The sequence below is a fragment of the Nesoenas mayeri genome, assembly GCF_963082525.1.
Source record: "Nesoenas mayeri genome assembly, chromosome: 3".
In the NCBI taxonomy this organism is placed as follows: domain Eukaryota; kingdom Metazoa; phylum Chordata; class Aves; order Columbiformes; family Columbidae; genus Nesoenas; species Nesoenas mayeri.
Genome location: NC_137544.1, coordinates 111527088 through 111547580, shown reverse-complemented (window position 1 = coordinate 111547580; position 20493 = coordinate 111527088). Strand labels below are relative to the sequence as shown.

Below are 20493 nucleotides of genomic sequence, written 5' to 3'. Positions count from 1 at the left end.
GTTAGGTTTCAAATTTCCCCTCTAAGTACTAAGAATGTATATTTAATCCCTAACTGAAAAGAAAAATGTGACGGAAAAAGATATATGTGATAGCTATTCAAGAGACACATATTTTAACATGTGCTTATTTGTCTTAACTAAAGCATAGCTTCAGAAGCAGCACTGCAACACAATGTATTTTAATTGAAAATCCTCCATAGAAAGCATGTCAAAAAGCTTCAGATACGTAGATGTGCATGATAAAACAATGGTGCACTGCCTGTTCCCCAGTGATCAAGAGGTTAACCTTAATTCATCTCTTCCCCTCCCTTAAACAGGTTCTGTGAGGAGGGCTGCAAATTAGTGCTTGGAAGACACAGTAGGGAGATTAGATTTCCTCCCTAAAGGAGGAAAGGACTCCCCACTCTAGCTCTTAAAAACTTCACCTGGAGAGTGCATTTCCTTTTCTGCTTAAGCTAACATCTTACGCCTTCTTGTTGCGAGTGTTATTCCTTGAGGAAAAGTCTTCACTGGCTCTGTCTTGCAATCTGCTGTGCACAGGGGAAGAGAGCAACAAGGCTGCAGCCAGAGGGAGGCAGAAAACCTCTGAGGCTTTGGCCAGAAACAGGAATCCCAGTGTGGTGTTAATACATCATATGGGACTCCTTCGCCCACCCAAGGGGAAGGAGGATTCCCGTGTTTACTCCATCTTCACACGGGCCTGAGGAAGAGCTGCAGCGTTGCTCGCTGTTCCCTAAAATACCCTCAAGGTACATGACTGTATAAATACTGGCGTCATCTGATGCTGTCTGACAATATTCATTGGGCAAACACAAACTACACAGGCTGCTTCTTCCCCATTGGAGCAAAGAAGCCATCTCCTTCCAAACTTCAAGCAACTGCAACCGATCTATTGTTGAAATTGTTGACAGATGAAAAGGAACAGACTTTACCAGTAATGGGAAAATATATAAATCATTCTATATAGAATTGTTTATTTCACAACTGAAATAAAATTGGGGTGGTTTTTTGTTTTGCATATACAAAAATAATGTCACCAAATCCAATTTTGTACAGATTTTTAAACAGTTTAAAATGTGCAGTTGAAGAAAATGTGTGCAGATAGAGTCACTTTCTCACAGTACAGAGAAATTGTCATATAGTGATAATTCCTGGTATGAGAGGCATTAGTCTAGGGCAGAATTTGCCAGTGTGATCAGTGTTTGCTCATGCAATGTGGTATATATTCCCAGGAAGCTTCTGATGGGTGGCTTGTTTCCTCCTGCTTCTGTAGATAGCCTAAAGATTGCAAACAAGAGGATATACACAGCCTCCCACGATATCTCCATCCCATGTAGGTATTTGCTGTAATTGCCAGGAGATGGTGTGTGGTCTCTGGGTAGGAAGAAAGTGGCAGTTCGTGTCATTACAAGTGGAAGGACCCGTTGTTCAGCAAGCCCTCAACCCACCAAAGCAGTGGTCTCAGTCTGACATGATACAACCCTCCTGGGTTAATGGTAAAGGTGAAGTTCTACATCCACGCTGCTCCCTTCCTACTCTACAGCATCTCTAGGCGATACTCAATGCCTTCTAGAGTACATTTAGAGGTAATTTTTGCTCATGGATCTTGCCCTTTTTCCAGTTGTTTTACCTCACTGATACAATCTTCTTCATGACGGATCTTCAGAAAGCTCTCAGGAGTTCTGGCAGTCTGTGCTAAGGCTGGGCTGAGGGAGTTAGGGGTCAAAGCAGCATCACCCCCTTTCTCAGTCCCTGGGGATTAATGACTTCAGCATGCCTCAGAGAGCTGCACTGAGGGAGTCTGTGAGGACAAGACCCAGTGCAAGCTTCTACAAGGACCTCTGAAGTCCTGTGAGATTTGGGATTAGTTATTTCTGTAGGGGGTTTTGAGGTTCATACCAATTTTATTGAGGTAACAACTATTTGTGTTGTGACTGGAATCTTTCAAAGGATCAGTTTGTTATGCTCTACAGTACCTTCAGATTCAACTAGATCTGATGGGACTCAGCATTGAACATAACGCTTGCTGAAGTTTTTTAATGCTGATGAAGGTTAAGGTTAGTCACTGTCCTACCTCGTATTTCTGCAATCCGAGTATGAGCATATCAAGTTTCCCCAGTAAAGCTTTGGCATCATTTTTGATGAGAATTGGAGAACTTCATCTGCCCATTATGGACAAACAACAAAATTTGATGCATCCTTGAAGAACTTCGTCTGCCCATTATGGACAAACAACAAAATTTGATGCAGCTCTTAAATTGTCTTCAGCGAGTGACTTGTTTCATTTTTCTTGCAGATATCAGAGATTTGAAAAGGCATTTCTGCTAGCTGTTGACATAGGTGCTCGGGACCTTTTCATGGTGAGTGACTTCTGGAGACAGACCCTGTTGTCAGTATGTTAGTTGTCAGCTTTTGTGCGCATTAAAATGGATCCGTGTCATTTGCAGTCTTAGACATAGACTGAAGACAGAACTATTCTACCTGGATTGACCTTCACCATCACAAAACTCATCAATAGGAGTAGAGTATATGTTTTCGAACTTTCCCCTTCTTCATCTGTCCTAATCTGGGACAATGTCATCTTTCACTCTAATAAGCTTATATGTTTCTAATCCGTTCCTTTAAGAAATACAACTGCTGAGTCCTGGACACAAAAGCTGGCCATATCCTGGGAATCCTGAATGCTCTTAGTTTGTCTCGTAGGGTTTTGAGAAAAGTGACAAATTATGAACGCTTCTACAGGTACTTTTAGAACAACAAAACTCACTAGCATCAACCCAAGGGTTTTTACATTTCATGCACTCTCTGCTCCCTCCCGTTTAATTAGCTACAAAAGTAAAATTAACCAGCTCTTAAAAGGTCCTCTGTGTGAGCTCTGCAGGAGGCTCTTGTTTTTTAAGATCTTGCACCACAATGTCACAGTGAGGTCAGATAGACAAAGCCAATCGTGCTTTCCTAGTCTCTCAGCATGTTGCTGCTCCACAGCTGATTTCATTGTTTTCAAAGAAACAATAGGAAAGGGGCTTGTTGAAAAAAAAGGCCCTTTGAAAAATTCATCTGCTTGACTCTTTTGCATAATGAAGACATTCTGTTGTTTAAATTAAGCTTTGACACTAGATGTTAATATCATTTATCCCATTAAGTCACTTGCCCTGCTAGTTTGATCTTGATATTTAAATTGTATGTTAAATTACACAATTAAATCCTGCTTTTATGGGTTATGAAAATTCCCTTCTAATTATATAAAAAGTTGTGTGAACCTTTTGATGTTTTTTTCACGGCTCTAATCATCTGGCTTGTTCCATCTAATTAGAAAGATGTGAATACTGTGATAAACTTTTCTAAGTATGCATCAAAAGAACGTGATGGAAATGTCAGACTTTTAGGAAATTTATTATACGCTTTATGTTTACTCTCCTCAATTTTTCCTCTTTTTATCTCATCTTTTTCCTTTTCTCTTTTTATTGGATGTAATTTCTTCAATACAAATTGTACACCTGATCAAGCTAAGCACTGCTCAGCCACATGTAAGATTCAGACTGTCACACATCAGCAGTGGGTTACAACTTTTTGTTGAGGGCTCTCCCACCATACAGGTAATAAATTCTCCCTGAGTAATTTCAGCCATTCTGGCAGAACAAATGACCCAGCATTTGGCCTGTCATCTCAAGGACCCTCTCTCATATGACTGAGAGGATTTCCCACGTGATCTTTTTATCTTCCCTCCGCTGGCAGCAAGGCTGAGGGAACACCTCTGTCCCAGAGTGGGGAACACTAATGTTGGGTCAAGAGATGGGTGCAAAGCTGCTAACAAGAGGGAGAGACTGTCAGTACCTGGCCCTACGTGTCCTTCTCTCAACAAAAGGTTCTCCAACTTCCTTCAAGAGGAGTTTCAATGTTCACAGAGAAATTAGCTCCATGCTTTCCTACTCTTCGTTGTTTTCCCTTTCCTCTCTCAACACCTACTCTCCATTTCCCATCTTACCAATGCTCTTAAACATAAATATATATTTTCACATAGTTCCTCCTGACTTATGTTACTGTGAGATCAAAACCAGTTCTACATTGGCCTTGTTCTGCTTGCATTACCTTCGAGTTTCCTCATAGTTTCCCCTAAATTATGCAACAAGCAGCACACATGCCTGCCTCTTCAAATCCTCTGTTAACTCTCTGCCTCCTCTGGGGAAATGTCCTTTTGTTAATTCATCACCTAAGTGAGGTACTAATGAACAAACTTTACAATAAGCTAACAATGATACTGCTGCAAGACTACTAAGTACAGGACTCAAGAAGTATAAAGGTGCATAGCTCATAAAAATTATTTATTTATGCTGCAGTAATCTCTAGGGAATTGGGCTTCATTGCACTAAATACTGTGTGAAAATTAGATAACTTGTTCCCTGAAAGCTTCTAGTCCTTCTAGGTGCTAGTATAACAATACTTTTGCTAAGCAAGGTTGTTGCATCCTTTACTTCTGCATAACATCAAATAATATGTGTATATTGTTTATATAGGTCAAAATGCAATTAAAAAGATCCAACTTGACTTTACCTATATTTAAAGCATCTATAATAATGTGCAGTATGAATAACTAATATATAGATCAATTATTTGTACTGGTTTTTTATAGCCCAACCAAATCTGTTTATGAAACCTCAGATGGAGTCAATCCACTGTATTCCCTGTTAATTTAGTGGGATTTCAAGAAGAAATGGTAGACTAAAGAAAGATATCTGAAGACATAAGCAAAATGAGTAAGAAAAAAAGCTATTTATTAAAGGGCAACACAGAAGGGAAAAAAAAAGAAATAAAGTGTAGAGAGAGTCAGGTCTAACAGAGGCTGGGGAGGACCCAAGTGTTGAATACCATCTTCTGAGACTTCTGCATGTCCTGTGTCTTGGAGAATTTATCGTGAGCATCTTTTTAATTAAATGGTGCTGTGCATCATTCCTGTTATTTGCTATGAGATTGCGAAGAGGTTTGATAGAATGCTACCTAAGGGCTAATTTCTTTCATAAAAATGAAAAAGAAAAAAAGAGGGGGGGGCTTAAAAGTTAGTCATATAGGTATAGCGTCACTAGTATGATGCCATAAAAAGACACGCAGACACTTCTGTGTCTCCCCATAAGATTTACCCTCACGTCACGTCTAAGTCCATCAATTATTATCATCTCCTACAAAGTTCAATAAAAAAATAAAGCTGAAAAGGACATAATATCATGAACAACAGCTACATTTATTGGACAGTGACTGATCCAATCTGTGACAGAAAAGATCAAGCAATAGCAGGGTTGTTAGCTTGAAATCCTTTTGTAGTTTGCTCTAGCTCTCAGCTGCTGAAAATTCAAAAGGCCATCCCCCGTACCAAAGGTAGCAAAAATTGCAAGGAAAAGACACTTTAATAAAACTGTCAGATCTTGGGTGATACACTGATGAGGAAAGTGCATGTTTCGAAGAAATGTTGGAATGTTGCCCAGAAATATCCTATAGACAAATGCACATCAGTGTTTCAAATGACTTCTGCTCACCCAGGGCCAGCTCTGTGAGTCACAAAGGTGAGGGTAAAAAGGAAGTAGTCCAGAAACTAATCAAACTGTTAAATGATAAAATAGAGCCCTTTCAGCAAACTCCTGATAAGCAGCTGGAAATTGTTTTTATTGTCACAATTGTTTTTGAGAGGGACATGATCTTTGAACTGATAAATTATTAGATAGTTGTGTGGAAAAAAAAAATCTGTAATTAATGTTCAGCTAATTTAACTTCTTTTTCTGTCACTGTTTAAGGCACCCTGTAATCAAGTATTTCTTCTTCCTCTTTCATTTTTCTAGTTTTATTCTACTCAGAGATTTATAAATTTTAAGAAAAATACAATTTTCCTGGCTTATTGGAATGAGGAACACCTAAATTTTATCTGAAGTTGTCTCATTAGCAGTGTTTGTATTTGTAATCTTTTCTTTCTAAAGGTTGTTTAGAGACAGAGATGAGCCACTGTTCTGAAAAAAATCTTTATGGCAGCAACTGGAGGAGCCATGAAGAAAGCTTACCAGCTGATGGCTGTATCTTTATTTCATACAAAGCCTCTGTTAGTTAGCGATGAGCATATAGCACCTCTACAATTCTTTACTCAAAACAGAGAACATGGCCAAAAACAGGATCTGAAAGTAACAGGTGTTTTGATACACACAGCATGAACAACTTTTTAACTGAAAGAACTTTGTCATTTTACTGTAGTTGTTTCCATCTCCTCCCAAATTTATTACTTAAAATTGCACTGAAATACAGAATACTTCTCATAGTTTAAACTACAAAAATATAGTAATTAAACATAGTCAGAATGTATTCTAACCTAGTGAACACAATCTGCCTATACATTCAAATCTTTGTAAGCTCAGACTTGTTCCAGAGCCCTTAGGTTTTCTATTGTTATCTAAATAAGCTGACAATATCTACTGTTTAATCTTCATAGAAATCATACCTTGCTACTCAGGCCCTTTTCTCCTGACAACCATGTCAGACCTACAAAGAGAGGAAGTACAGAGTTCGCAACAAGTTCGTAACTCCTTACTTTGCCCCAAGACACTTGCACGTTTTTTAAGTCACACCTGTGTTTCTAATTAGAAAATATTGTCGACTCCTCCAGACTATTGGGATTCTGCAAGTCAGTAGCAGACTCTCCTGCATAATCAGATCCAGTTTCCCTAGTATTCTCAGTCTGCTTCTTACTTTCGTTTTACTTTTTTTTTTTTTCCCAAGAAAAATAAGCGTATAATAAAAGCAGCATCTTTTTCTCCAGTCTTAACACTATTACTCTCACTTTTTTCATCCAGCTTCTCATTCTAAAGTAAGTGCACTTTTTCCTGCAGAAGTTTCTGTCAAGTTGATGAAAGTGACAGTAAATTCACACTGAGGACAGTTTCACCTGAAATCTTCTGCATGATTGAGAGTATAGTCACTTTTATGGTATGCAGAGGTCAATATTGCCAGCAAACACTTCTTTTTCCTTTAAATCACTGCATGCAGATAGAGTGCAGAACAATGGCCAGGAATAACTTAAATCTGTGGATACCAATTGGCATCTTCAGCAAAGAAGTGGGGAAGAAAGAACTTTGCCAACTGTTCTGAGTTTCCCCTCCTTTCATCTGTCTCAGTTCATGCACAGAGCTTTCTGTGGCCATGAGGCCAGACAAGAAGGGAATTAATTGTCTCCCTATTAATGGTCAATGGTGGAACTTCACTTCAAGGGCCAAAATCATGGGCAATGAGGCTGTAATTTGTCAGCAGGAATATATTCTCCCACAGATTGTGCGGTATATAGTACAGGTGGTTTTCATCTCCGAAGTTACCACACAGTAAAAAGCATTGCAATTCAGCTCTCTTATTTTCAACTCTAGCTTAAGGACTAGATCCAGAATATTGGCAACTATTCATGCAACACAACAAGATTTTTTGAAAGCCCCTTGCATTCCAATCATGACTCAGGAGTCAAGTCACCTGTGTGGGTGTTAAAATGCAACGATCGTTGCTGTTATTACCACCAATGTCAGCACAAGGAGGACCACCATCACCTGACTCAAAGCACAGCCAGTGGAACAGGACAAGCTTCAAACAAAAATCAGTCTCAAAAGAGTTTTACCCCAAAATTCATGTGCTGGCTGTAACCTTAACATGCTTCGAATAAGTGCTGTCAGCCAGAAGAGTTCCAGTACTTCAGATCTGGTTTACATAGAGCCCCCTCCTAGCAACCCTTTTAACTCATGTTGCGTCAATGGAAGTTACTCTAAAAGCAGACAGATTGGTTTCTTTCATGCACTGAGTAAATAGCTTCACTTTTGTCAGTGCATGACTGGTCAGTGTTTTATTCATTGCTATATTAAATGGCACAAGATAATGAATTTGCAATGGGAGAGAATTAAAATGTAATGGTAGGTTCATCAGTTCCATCTCTGTTTGTGATCTAAATAATAAAAGAACCTCTTTCTTTCAAAATCCCTTTTGTTACTCCTATGAGATTCACTTTAGATTAATCTTTTTTTTTCTCTTTTATTTCCAAAGGACATCCATTACCTTGCACTAGATAAGGGTGAATTGGCACTAGCTGAAGTGGCAAAGAAAAAGGCTAATGACATTGATGCAGAATCAATAACTACTAGAATAGGTAAGAATTAATGGTGTTTAAAAAGCCCTTTTTGTTTTAATCAATACTTGTCCTGTACAACACCATGTTATATTTGTAGGGGATTTATTGTTTCGGTTGCATTGTTTTCTTTGAAAACGAGACAGTATTTTTATTCATAACTGAAGAGGGAGGCTTAGAAAAATAACAGCTTTGCCTTTCAGTACCCACGTGAGGATTGTGTCAATGCGATAGCTCCGAAGCAAAAAAGGTTTATACTATGGCTGTATAGAAAAGCTGAGGCCGTAGAAACTGAACTGAGTACAAGAGGTAAGGTATTGGATCTGATAATCTTTGTTCATACCAGCGTTAAAGGCCAAGTATGGCAATTTCATTCACTTCTGAATATTTGCTTGTGCACACTGTACCAATAACTGGAGTCACATTATGAGTGCTTTGGCAGCATTCAGATGAAACACTTACTGATGTGAACACAGGTTCATATCCTGGCTTTAAAATAACAGCTATGCCTGCAGTGGGTTTCTTGCAGTTCCATAAGGAATATCAATGCAAAAATTTCAGGGTTAGATGAATAGCTCAAACACAGACGACTTCTCAGGCAAGGAACTCATAACTCATTCACTTTCTCTTTGCGTTTCCTCTGAATTGTCATGAAGAGATGTATGCAACTATGTAGACTGTTCTGATTTCGGGCCCATAGCATGAACCAAGCAGAAGGGGTCTCAGTCTAGGTAGCTGACCTCCAGCAGAGAGAAAGTAGACAAAGGAGAAAAAAAACCACAAAATGTTTGTAGATAATATGAAGAGTGCTATTTTGTTTATGCTGCTGCACCTTTGAATATTAGAGGAAGTCAATGAGCATTTATCCATGTCCCATGCCAAGAAGTACAATATGCTTAAGACTCAGCAGGAGTCACAAAACCTTTGAGATCTTGGGTAACATAGGATTCATTTAGAACTGTACATCTCTGTGTTTACCCAGGGCATACAAGCAAATGCCATTCAAATATATAGAAATGCAGACAAGGCGGTATGTGCATTTCTGTGGTTTTTTTCTGCATATTCCATAAATCCATGACTTTCAAGGCTATGCAATATGCTGTCACCTCGTTCCCTCTACAGTGGAGTAGAAATCAAGCAGTACCTGTCCTGAACTCTTTTCTTAAGGGTCTCTAATTTTCAAGATTGTGTCACTTTGAGCATTTTTTGTACAGCAGCTGGGCCTTTGGGAAGAAGTCCTTTCACTAGTAGAATTGCCAAAAACTATGTTTGTTTTGGTCATCAGTTACTATGAAATATTTAAAGTGTACAGTTACATCTCCCTTGCTCTTCTCTTCTTTCTTCTCTTCTCTTCTCTTCTCTTCTCTTCTCTTCCTCTCTTTCTCTCCTCTCGCTCCCTTCCTTCTTGGGTAGTTATCCTCTGCACCCAATATAACTAAGATGCCTGAAGAGTTATCTCTGATCACTATCTATTATCTCACAATCCAGAAACTTTAAGACTTAGCCTGTGTCTTCATTTAATTCCTTGCAAACTATCACTATTACTAGATTTCTGAATTTAGGCGATTTTTATGTTTACTGAGAGCCTTATATAGTATTATAGACACATATGCAAAGAGAGGGATAGGGAACAAACCTGAGGTGATCACAAGTGTATTATTTACATATGAGATGTAATACATGTGTTACTAGAGTTCAGTTATAAATGTGCAGGCACACAGTCTTCCCCTCCTTCAGAGCAGTCCTACAGTTACCCCTGTAATGCCTCATAAGCATGAATTATTAAAGTCACTTTATATTATAAAGTATTTAAAGTGTTCTCATTTGCTGAATAATTAACTATCTGAATGATCTGAAATACTTTTCAATGCCCCTGGGACAAACTGTCACTGAGATTCAGTCTCTAAACAGTAATGAATTTGCATCCAGTTCATTTTATATGAAAATAAACAGGAATCTCCCATGAGTTCCTTTCACTGTAGATTTGATCTCACCTTAAACACGTGACATCATAGCCACAGGTATTGTTTTATTATACTTTATTCTGGCACCTTTTCTTGATGATGTTTTTATTTCATAAACTGCTGTTAGCAAAAAAGGTGTCATGAGACATGCACTTTGTGGACTCAGTGAGAACAAAAGATAACAAGTGATTTATATGTAAATTACTGTATTTATCTAACATTTTGAGAGGGGGAGAAAAACTCATCCCAGAACCAGAAGCTTTAAAACACAGTTTTAACCAGGTCTCTGTCCCCTAACCATCTCCAAAGCCCAACCCTCTTCATCTAGTCCCTGCTATCTGGGGCTTTCAGCCACTCAGTTCGCCAGTGGTCACACGTTTCAGATCAGCCCTCAAACTTCTGGAGCACTCACTTCAGGCTTCTACAAGAAGGCAGCAACCTAAGCTAAGAGAGACAATAAGATGCAATCAGTGCTATTGCTCCCAAGTCATACTGAACACCTCAGTAAATAATATCTGGCCTCTCTCTCTCTCCTGCATATTTTATATATTTATTACAGTATATTTGATCCTAAATAGTGCAAATGGGAACTGTTATCATATATCAACATCTGACCATGTATCCTGAGCTAGCCCATCCACAAAACTCAGCTCAACACTACTTGAAAATAACATGAGTCAGTGCTCCTGGCTGATTCCCAAGCCATTGAGAGTGCTCCATCTTGCCCCAGATATATTTCTGTGTACAGGGCTCACTTCAAACATAATATATTTCAAACTCAGACTTCTGGAAGAGTTCCAAGCTCCTACAAATAATGTGGAATGACGATATAATTTCAGCTTAAATTTATAGATGTCATCCAGAGTTCTATAATCATTGGTAGATTCCTCAAGTACGTTAGATCAAGATTTGTGCCAAGATAAAACTAGAAATAGATTTATTATTTCAAAAATTTCTGAATTTTAGCCCTTCCCAGTCCCTCACATGGCTGTGGTTTGCTATGCACTGTTTTGAAGAAGCCACCATCAAAGCTAAGAATGTCTGAGTGCGTGTGGTAAAAACACCTGTTGATCTTCAGAACATACTAGTTTGGTGAGAATATTGCTAAGCAAGATGAAGTGTCAAGTGAGCTTGCTGCTGTTCCCTGCTATGGTTTTGGCAGAATCAGATATTTTGTTCAACTGATTAAAATCTTCTAAAGAAAATTACTCTCATAAGATTTTATGTTTGACAGCCTGTGAAAATGCATCTTGAGGCATGAGAAGATTAAATTAATGGTACCATACATCTCAGAGGCCGCATTAGCTGTTTCTTTTTTCCCCACTCCCATTTGATCAGCAGATCAGTGGCCATAGGTATTGTGGTTTCCTCTGCCAAAGATTTCCTGTTGAATTACTTCTGTAGTAGACCTACAGGTTCTGTAACAAGGTCAGGGAGTTCTTATTTAGCCTTGCCTAAAACATATTCTGTGCACCTCATTTCACTTGATGAAAACAGAGGGGACTTTCTTCAATTATGACAACATTTGTAGGCTTACCAATGAACTTTGTGTATGAGTGTAGCCTCACATACACACTCCTGCAACACAAGTAACCAGGTACAATATTGTCCATGGTAGAAAAGCGCATCTGTTCAGTGCTGTAAATGGTAGGTTGCTAATGTAAAACTTGAGTTGCAAAAAACTGACATAGCACAGCCTGTTAAGGAATGCCATAACTAATAATGATCACAGAGGTGAAGAACTCAGCCTTTCAGACATCATTGCTCAATGAATATCCAACGAAGAGCATATGTAGTCAGTGTCAGAAAGTTTCCCAAGGCCAACTTCCAACAAATTACATTAGGGCCTAGCAAGATGATTTTAACCTTCAAATCAATAGCTTTCACCCAAAAGGGATTCATGTTGTGACAAGACAGATAACTGCTGCGTAGTTCAAAGGCAAATTGGGAAACCTGATATTTCTACTTAGAATTAAATTCACAATATTAGTAATGCTAATGTGTAGGCAACACTTCCAACAGAGATATCTTAATAAAAACACTGATGTGGAGATAATGGCATTGTTCTGAAGTGCTAGATGGGACTGACTAACATTTTGGTGGTTCAGTAGTGTCTCATGAAAGCGCTTGAGGTTTTTCCACTTAAAATAGAAATTTAAAACACTTCTGGAAATATTCCATAATGTTTGCAAGTGAGATAGGAAATCTTATCAGTTCTCACAGAGGCAGAGGTCTAATTTCCCACACTGTTCATAAAATGACTGTCAAAATGTAGAGGCCCTGAATGTTTCATCTTACTGGCAAGGAATGTCACCAGTTTCAATCCTAAGTGGAGAATTTATTCATTTCTTCTTAGTTCTGTGAAAATATTTTATATTGAATGACTTACATGTTCTTTGTGATAATTAATAATGGCACATGCTATAGTGTCTTCCATACAGTGTGTCTGAGATATCAGTCTGGTCATGCATCCAGTCTACTACCTCAAGATTATTTGTATTAATAATTTACTCAGATCTTTGCCTATTCTTGACAGTCCTGGTGAGCCTGCTTGCATTTCAAGACTGTGTTTAGAATTGTCCCCTTGTTTTTGTAACCTCCTCTGGGCCTGCATTAGCCTAGTTGATAACATGTGTTCCTCTTCTGATCCTGACTCCTTTCATCTATCAAGCAATAGACTTCTTACCTTCATGTACCCTCTCTGATGCTGATGACAAAGGCTTCATTTTCTACTCTTCTTTGGCATATACACCTTTCTCTTGCTTTCAAGTTTCAAGTTAATTGAGAATCTTAGCCGTCCGTTTCGTGGCATGATTTTTATTTCACTGCATAACGTGGTTATGGCATGTTTTAAAAGGTATTATCTAGTGAAGAGATGAACTGTGATCTGGAAAATCTTAGGGGACACCTGTTTATGCTACAATTTTTTTGAGCTTTGCTCCCTTCGGTGTAAGTGTTAGATCTCCTTTTTATTTATTTAAATTCTCAGTTTAAAAGTCAATCAAAACCTCTAGAATCAAATCCTTTGTTTTTATTTTTCTAAGAATGTGACTTTTTCCCCGGAGAACCAGAAAAACATTTTAAATGAAAAATGTTTTTTAAGTATGATTGGCAGTTAATCTATGGCAAGAAATTAAGTTTCCACAAGCACTTTTTTTGTGTGTGTGCCACACAAGTTGAGTGTCTTTGAAGATACGTAGTAATTTCAAATGATTTAACTGTGCTCATGTGTACACTCTCTGTCACATATCAAGCCACACACAGCATTTGATACAGAGCCCACTAAACACAATGAAAAGATTTCTGCCACCTTCAGCAGGCTTTGAATGGGGATTTTAGCAAGTTACAAGCTCAATTGTAGACCTGGCATTACCAGAACACCTGCTGTCTACCAAAAAATTATAAAGAGCCTCATTTGGAAGGATGCTTTTCTTGATGTAGCCTCCTTGAGTCCTCTGGTTTCAAGAGGAGCTGGTGGCACCCAGTACTCGTGGTGTGGAGGCCTCTTGCGGGGGTAGTTCTGAATTCATGACCTGGCATACCTGCCTCATTGGGAGTGTAACAAATCGTTCCCGTATAACTAAGTGTAGCTGCTGAATCTTATTATTTATTGGGATGTTTAGCTTTTTGTTAATTACATTTTTAATTTTCCAACCAGTAGTGAGGGTTTTACTCTATCAAGAGGTTACAGGCACTAATTGCTTCCCTCCTTGTGTTCTTTTTGCAAAGTGGAGTCATTTGTTTTACTTAAGGTCTATAGTAATGCCAAACTGTTTTTGGCTCCACCTCATCTCACCTCTCCACTTGCTTGTGTCATGATGTCAGTTTTGATCTATACCTTCCCTCTGCTAGACAGCTTTGCCTAAAGACATAATCCTCAGCCCCTAATAATTATAAGTACATCAAAGGCTAGCTGGTTTGCTTAGCTGCAGAGGACTACACAAAGATCTGTGTATCTTCACTTGAAAGAGATTTATAGTTTTGTGTCAAGCTTTAGAATAATCATGGCTTTCCATTTGTTCCCCTTCTTTTTCATGACATATTCTTGACCACTACAGAACCTGATTTAAAAAGCACCAGTATATGCCTGAAATAAAGACACTGTTCTCCTTAATGTTTTCATTTTAATGATCCACATATTATGTAATATCTGTAAGCAGTAAAATTATGCCCTATTTAATATGAAAAAGTTTTACCAAGAAGTTATAGATTAACCATTTTTTGCCTTAATTTTAAATGATGTGTTGAGAAGGAAAAAAAAAAAAACAACCAGTAACTGGAAGAGCCAGCTTTAGGGAGTTAATTTTATATATATATGTAGCCACATACTATGACTGGTTTATAAACAAAAAGGTTACATTATTTCTGAATTCTGGAAATGGAAAGGCGTCGTCTGTGTATTATCTGTATTTATTCTATTAACGACTAGGTTATTGCAAGGTATGTAAAGTCTCTCATTTCAGATTTGCACATAGACAATAGCAAATGGATAATACTAATTACCAAGTAAACAACTTATTTTCCATGGCAACATATCAATAAGTAAGTTACAAAAGTGAAAACAATTCACAGAGTTATTCCTTGTGTGAGGATGTTATATGGTAAAGAACAGTTCAACATAAAAGATCTCGAAGGGATGCCCATGACATGGCATTGAAGTAAAGAGAAACAAGTCGGTATTCAGATATCCATTGACATTATAGCTAGGAATTTAAGTAGGAATTTATCTTCTCAGCACTGACTTCATAGACTGAAGTCAATTTAAATAAAAAGCACCCATAGTTAAAATAACTGTTGAAACAAACTATCAAAGAAATTGATGCAGGGAAAGTGTCTTTACATGGAGACTAAATGAATACCTTTCTGGGAAATAGGTTTTAGCCAAATACAATTTATGCATTAGTCAAACACAAGTTTTTCTGGCTTGGTATAGGATACCTGGATGAAATTTAATGGCCTCTAATTCACTGTAGGTCAAACTATATGATTTACACTGTATCATTATAGCATAATATTCATATGTTCTGGATTCCAGTCTTGCCTACAGCTCTGTGAAAAAGCCCCTGGTAAATCTCCCATTAGCTTCAAAAGGCCCACACGTAGGCTGAGAGGCTGCAGTTAAAAGCCACAGAATGTATATTCACACATCTCACAGTGTGCACGTGTGTGTGTACATAAGTGGGTGTTGTATTTACACATACACAGCCAAAATCTAGCCAGTCATAAAAATAGCTCCAAATCTGAACACAAGTGCTGGATTAATTATTCCGTACTTATTTTTTGCTGCATGACATCAGCAGCCACACAATCCGCTGCTGCTTTTTTTTTTTTTCTGAAGGAGTAAGGAATGATCACAGCAGGAGGTGCTTTCATAATTGCTGTAGCTGGATGAGAGCTGCTTGTCTGTATGTTCACAGTGTGTCAGAGGCATGTTTGTCTCACACACCCTAGAGCCATCCTTGAGCCTCTAGTTTTTTGATGGGGAATTCGCCGATTGCATTTCTACACACTCAAAAGAGTTGGCAAACACATATTTGCGTGGCAGTTGGTATGTGTTTTGTCCTGTTTGTTCTGCGTAACATAATGTGATGTGACAGGCTGCAATTCATCACGTCAGTGGCACGACAGCAGAGTAATTGAAAAGAGGTATAATGGTGGGCTGACATGAGGTGTCAATTTAATGTTCGATTGTAATATTTCAACATTAAGTCTTTTTATAGTGGCCTACTAAATAATTATCCCCAAATATTCCTTGTGCAGGTCAGTTTTAGAGGTGGCAATCAGTTACAACATAGTCAACATCAGGAGAAGGCTGTGGATTCCTGTGCTCAGACAGACCAACTCTTGCAAATATGAGCATTTTGAACATCTGGTTTCTTATCAAACAAACAAAAATGTTGGACTGTTTATTTATTACTGCCTCTTTCAGTACACTCCCCAGACATGCCACAGGCTCTTAAGTGGGGATACCATGGAATTGCCCATGGCAAAATCAGAGGTTGAGGCTATTTTCCTCCAAAGACTTCTGCACAAGAGACTGCTTGACAGTTCACCCCTGAAAAACTCCTGCAACAAAAGCAAAGGTGTTTGATGACCCCGTGTCAGCTCCTGGTGAATGCTTTCAGCCTAACAAAATCTAGTTCCCTGTTAAAATCCCATCTCAAGGCTGGTAACATTCTAATCAGGATATTGCTGGTGAAAGGTGTAGGCAAAAGCTTAGCGGGGCCCAAGAGTAAGTTTTGTACCCATTGCTGTTGTCAGACTTGCACTTTCTAAAGTGTCAGACTTGGCCAGAAGAAAAAAAATGGGCTGTTTAATAGAAGTGTTGGTGAAAAAATGATCAACAGTGCCTAATACAAGGCTGTAAGTACATCCAGGATTAATGACTGTTTTCTTCCCTCTGCATATACTCTGTATTTCATTCCAGCTATTTGATATATCTTTTCCCTAAATATCTGTCCTGTTGGTTAGTCTGCATCAAGGCTTCTTTTTACTTTAAATCCCAGTGCCAGGAGAGTGCTGCAACTCCTGAATTCGTGTGAATAATATCTGCCCTTCAATAACAGTTTTCACAACATTCAAGATACCAGAAGTCCAGAATCATGCTAGATTTCCAACTGTAAAATTCAGTGATAAAAATGGATTGTGAGGCAGGATTGGTTATCTCTGCAATGTTCATATTATGAAATGGCAAAATATTAATATGATGAAAATATGTCATTAGTGATAGCTGATGAGCATGTATGGTGATAATCTCTTGCCCATATTTAAAGTGATCCCTTTCAAATGTGTTTGCAAGGCTATGTTTGATGTCAGGCTTGCTGTGCCTGATCCCACCACCCCTGTCTTCTCATGAGCTCAGCCTGACTTCTCATGAGGAACCAGTTGCAGGAGTTACAAGAACTTGCTTGCTGTCCTTCACCACTGATGGCTCTGAGCACAGGTTTGGGTCCTTGCATACCACAAGATCAGTAAAAAGTCATGATGTAGTTCTCATGTAGATTAGATCCCATGGGTTAACCACTTCACTGATAGATTAAAAAATTTCACTGTAAAGCAACATGGAAGACAACATTATTTCCTGTAGAATTGTGTTAAAAACATTCTTACTGCTGAAATCTCCCCTGGAGATATCCATGTACATCTGAAGTGCACCAGGTGAAGAGCAGATTCTGAGGCTGTCTCTCAGATGTTGCAGAATAACTGCAGGACTTGATCTGTCGTCACCTGGAAGCTTTTCTGCTGAAGAACCACCGGGAGCCTTACATAAGCTCACCCTCTGACTGTGCCACATAACCCATGGGAGAAAGGATTTGGGGCCCAGTCTAAACTTCTCCAGAATCATCATTTGAAGTTAATTGCTAAATTTCACCACACCTCTGCCTAAATAATACAAACTTTTATTAACTAGATAAAAGGCTATGGCTACAGTTAATTATTTCTTTTACTGCATAGGATGCATTGTGGCCAAAGAAAAAGCTACAAAGTGCTCACCTTAGGCCCTTGCTTTTAGCTACCAAAAGGTGAGATGTTTAGCTCACAGATACGGAGCTTACGTGGACATAGTCTGCTGCAATGTCAGCCCAGGTTGTCCTGCTGACTACATTGCTGTTGCCTCTTAGGTACTTAAGGCAAGAATTAGGACCACAACACTCCACTCTGATCACTGTAGTATACAGAGTTGACTAAACCATAAGCTTTAGTCAGCGCCTTGTTTTTATATATTATTATCAACTACACTGCCCCAGCCTATTCCTTTGCATGTTTGAGAGCTTCGCTGCTCATGCGTTGGGATCAGAAACAACACGAGTCAAAGGCTGGACAAAATTAGACCTTTCCAGCCATCACCAGCCTCCTGGATGACTTTGGCTGGCTCACTTGAGCCTTCAGTGCTTCTGTTTTCCTTTGGGGACTGCGTGAGCTATCTGTGACAGGCTGCGCGTCCTTCCAGCAGCGTCTGAGCCCTGTGCCACAGCCCCTGCTCGTGTTGTGGTAATTCAGCACTGTGCCCTCAGCTTCTCCCCACCAGTGTCACATTCCCAGCGCTGCCCTCCCACAGGTTAACCACACAATCAGGTGAAGCCCATTTTCTAAGCTCACTTGTTTTCTATAATTTGAAGGATTTTTTGCAACACAGGGTAAAAACACACCCCTGGGAAATAAGCCGTATTTACTCTAGTTCGTGTCTGCCATTAGGTGTCAGTGTGACAACAACCATGATACAAATGCTATTCCAGGGTGTGCAGGGATGCCACCACATCCTAAACTTCTCGTTTTTTTCTCAGGGAAAATACAACATGCAAGTGAGAGGAAGGAGGAGGTTGAAGAGAGCAAGAAACATTTCAGGTTTTTCCATCACCTAATTGAAGTTATTTACTAACAGAGAAGTCTGTTTGCATTTCATTCAGTGTGTGTCAGGTTCTTGGTGCTGCAATTGTCAAAGTGTAATATTTACAAAATCAGGACAAGAGCTTCTGCACACACTGATCTGACACCTTATTTTGGGACAAAAGAAACAGTCAATACTATTAGTAATTTGCAATCCGCAGGAGGTAAACTGCTTTACCCATATGCAGGTGTTAAATTACCCATGTAAGTTGATGCTTGTTGATGTTGATGCATATAGATGGGTCCCAGACAAGCTGGTTAAAATGCTGTATTAGAAAAATAACTAAAAGTTCCGCTCATTCAGAAGTAAAGATTATAAAATCCTAAAAAAAAAGTTTTAAAGGAACTTTTTGTATCTAAAATGCTACCTTATTTTGGTGTGCAATTGGTACACATAATGAAGAAATAGTAAAACCATGATATATATTAAGGAGTTTGGAATTATTTTTAAGCAAAGTTTTGGGCACTTCCCAAAATGAGATGGCAAAGGTAGCAAAATATTCTTGGTTACATGGGAGTTTGAAAGGTAGTGTAGTTTTTAAATAAAAATCAGTTTTGAGGGGAAAAAAGTATTTTCAGAAGAAAAATAATTCTAAAATATTCTCCAGATGCCTCTAGTATGGAGAATACCTCAAGTACTTGTAGGATAACATTTTTTCCCTGAAGTTTGGAACTGTAAATGTTTCCACCATTAACTTAAATCAGATTTAAGTCAGGTCAACATAATGGCTAAGTCAACTTGGCCTTCACCAGGATCAGGGAATCTGTTGTGCAAGATCATTTGGATTCAGCTTTGCCTTCCTCTTTTCACCTTTGAGATGGAAGAGATTGTGAGCATTGCTTAAGTTTGAGGTGTTTTTTTACTATAGGGATAGATTAAATCTTGAGTAGCACCATGATGCTCTGATAAGCATCTAAACATGCTGGCTTTTCTTTTAGCTACTTCCAGCTTTCTAGTAACTGCGTGACACAGGAGTGGTTAGTCCTGAGCATGAACTGCACAGCCTGGAGTAATCCCAGCCTGGGCAAGGATCCTCAGGTACCATCTCTGCTACAGTTCCCCAAGCTGGATAGCTGCACTTCTCTTTGTGAGGGCAAAGACTTCCAAAATGTTCTAGCCTTGCCTCCCTTCAAGTTGAGGGTGGGGAAAGAAAGATCTTGTGCCAGTTGGACCTTGTCTTTATGATAGATAATTATAGGAATTCGAAGTAGAAAAGATGCCTGATTAAATGGCTTCGGCCACCTGCTAATACAAGATCGTGAAGTAATCCTTGTCCATTTTCATATTAAGATTAGCAACAATAATGTTCTTCCACTCCTTATGCTAATCAGCTTGCATAGAAAGCTGTTTCCTATACTTTAGTTTACTTGCACCCTAACTGTTTTTTGCTTTGTAGCATTTTAAATAGCAGTGATTAAACATTTCTGTATATTGGTACTAGTGGGGGTTTTAAAGTTCTTGCTATCTTACACATCTATTTTGACTTCAGAAAGAGTTTCTTATTTTCACATGTTGTTTCAGACTAGGCTTCTTTCCTTTTGTGTGATACAAAGGGAACAGGTGGACTAGAAGTTCCGGAAAACCGCAGCACTGGCCACTGCAGCTGGCTGTACCCCGGATCGATCGGGACCCCAGGGGAGGTGTAAGTAGAGGCTCAAGGTCCAGGCACAACCTGCTCACATGGCATTCTCGCCCAGCGTTAGTTTAGGGCAGTCTGGAAGTAATTTTGCTGATTTTGAGGCAAAATCATTAGTAAAATAGACCTGAAATCAGCAGTGAGCTATAAGCCTGCTTTAAACTGAGCACTGTTCTTGCAGAGGGTATATAGCTTCAAGTGGCTCTTAGCGGATCAGGAAGAACCATGGTGACAGTTTCTCTCTGACTGATCCCTTCTCTCTGCAAAGGGCTGAGTTCCCACCTGCAGCCTAAGGCAGTCCAAAAATGCCCCACAAAACACAAAGTTGAAGGGTTTCCACCCAAAGTCAGAGAAGAGGCACAGGCAGCTG

General features: G+C 39.0%; 1 protein-coding gene across 1 annotated transcript in view; it reads left to right on the top strand.

Annotated features, from left to right (window-relative positions):
• The window catches only part of WDPCP (WD repeat containing planar cell polarity effector), a gene marked incomplete at both ends in the record, with an annotated part of 97948 nt that overhangs the window by 55800 nt on the left and 21655 nt on the right, over nt 1-20493 (top strand). Inside the window, 2 exon segments of the mRNA XM_080341501.1 lie at nt 2297-2360; nt 8053-8155. Of these exon segments, the coding sequence (XP_080197627.1) occupies nt 2297-2360; nt 8053-8155 (167 nt within the window).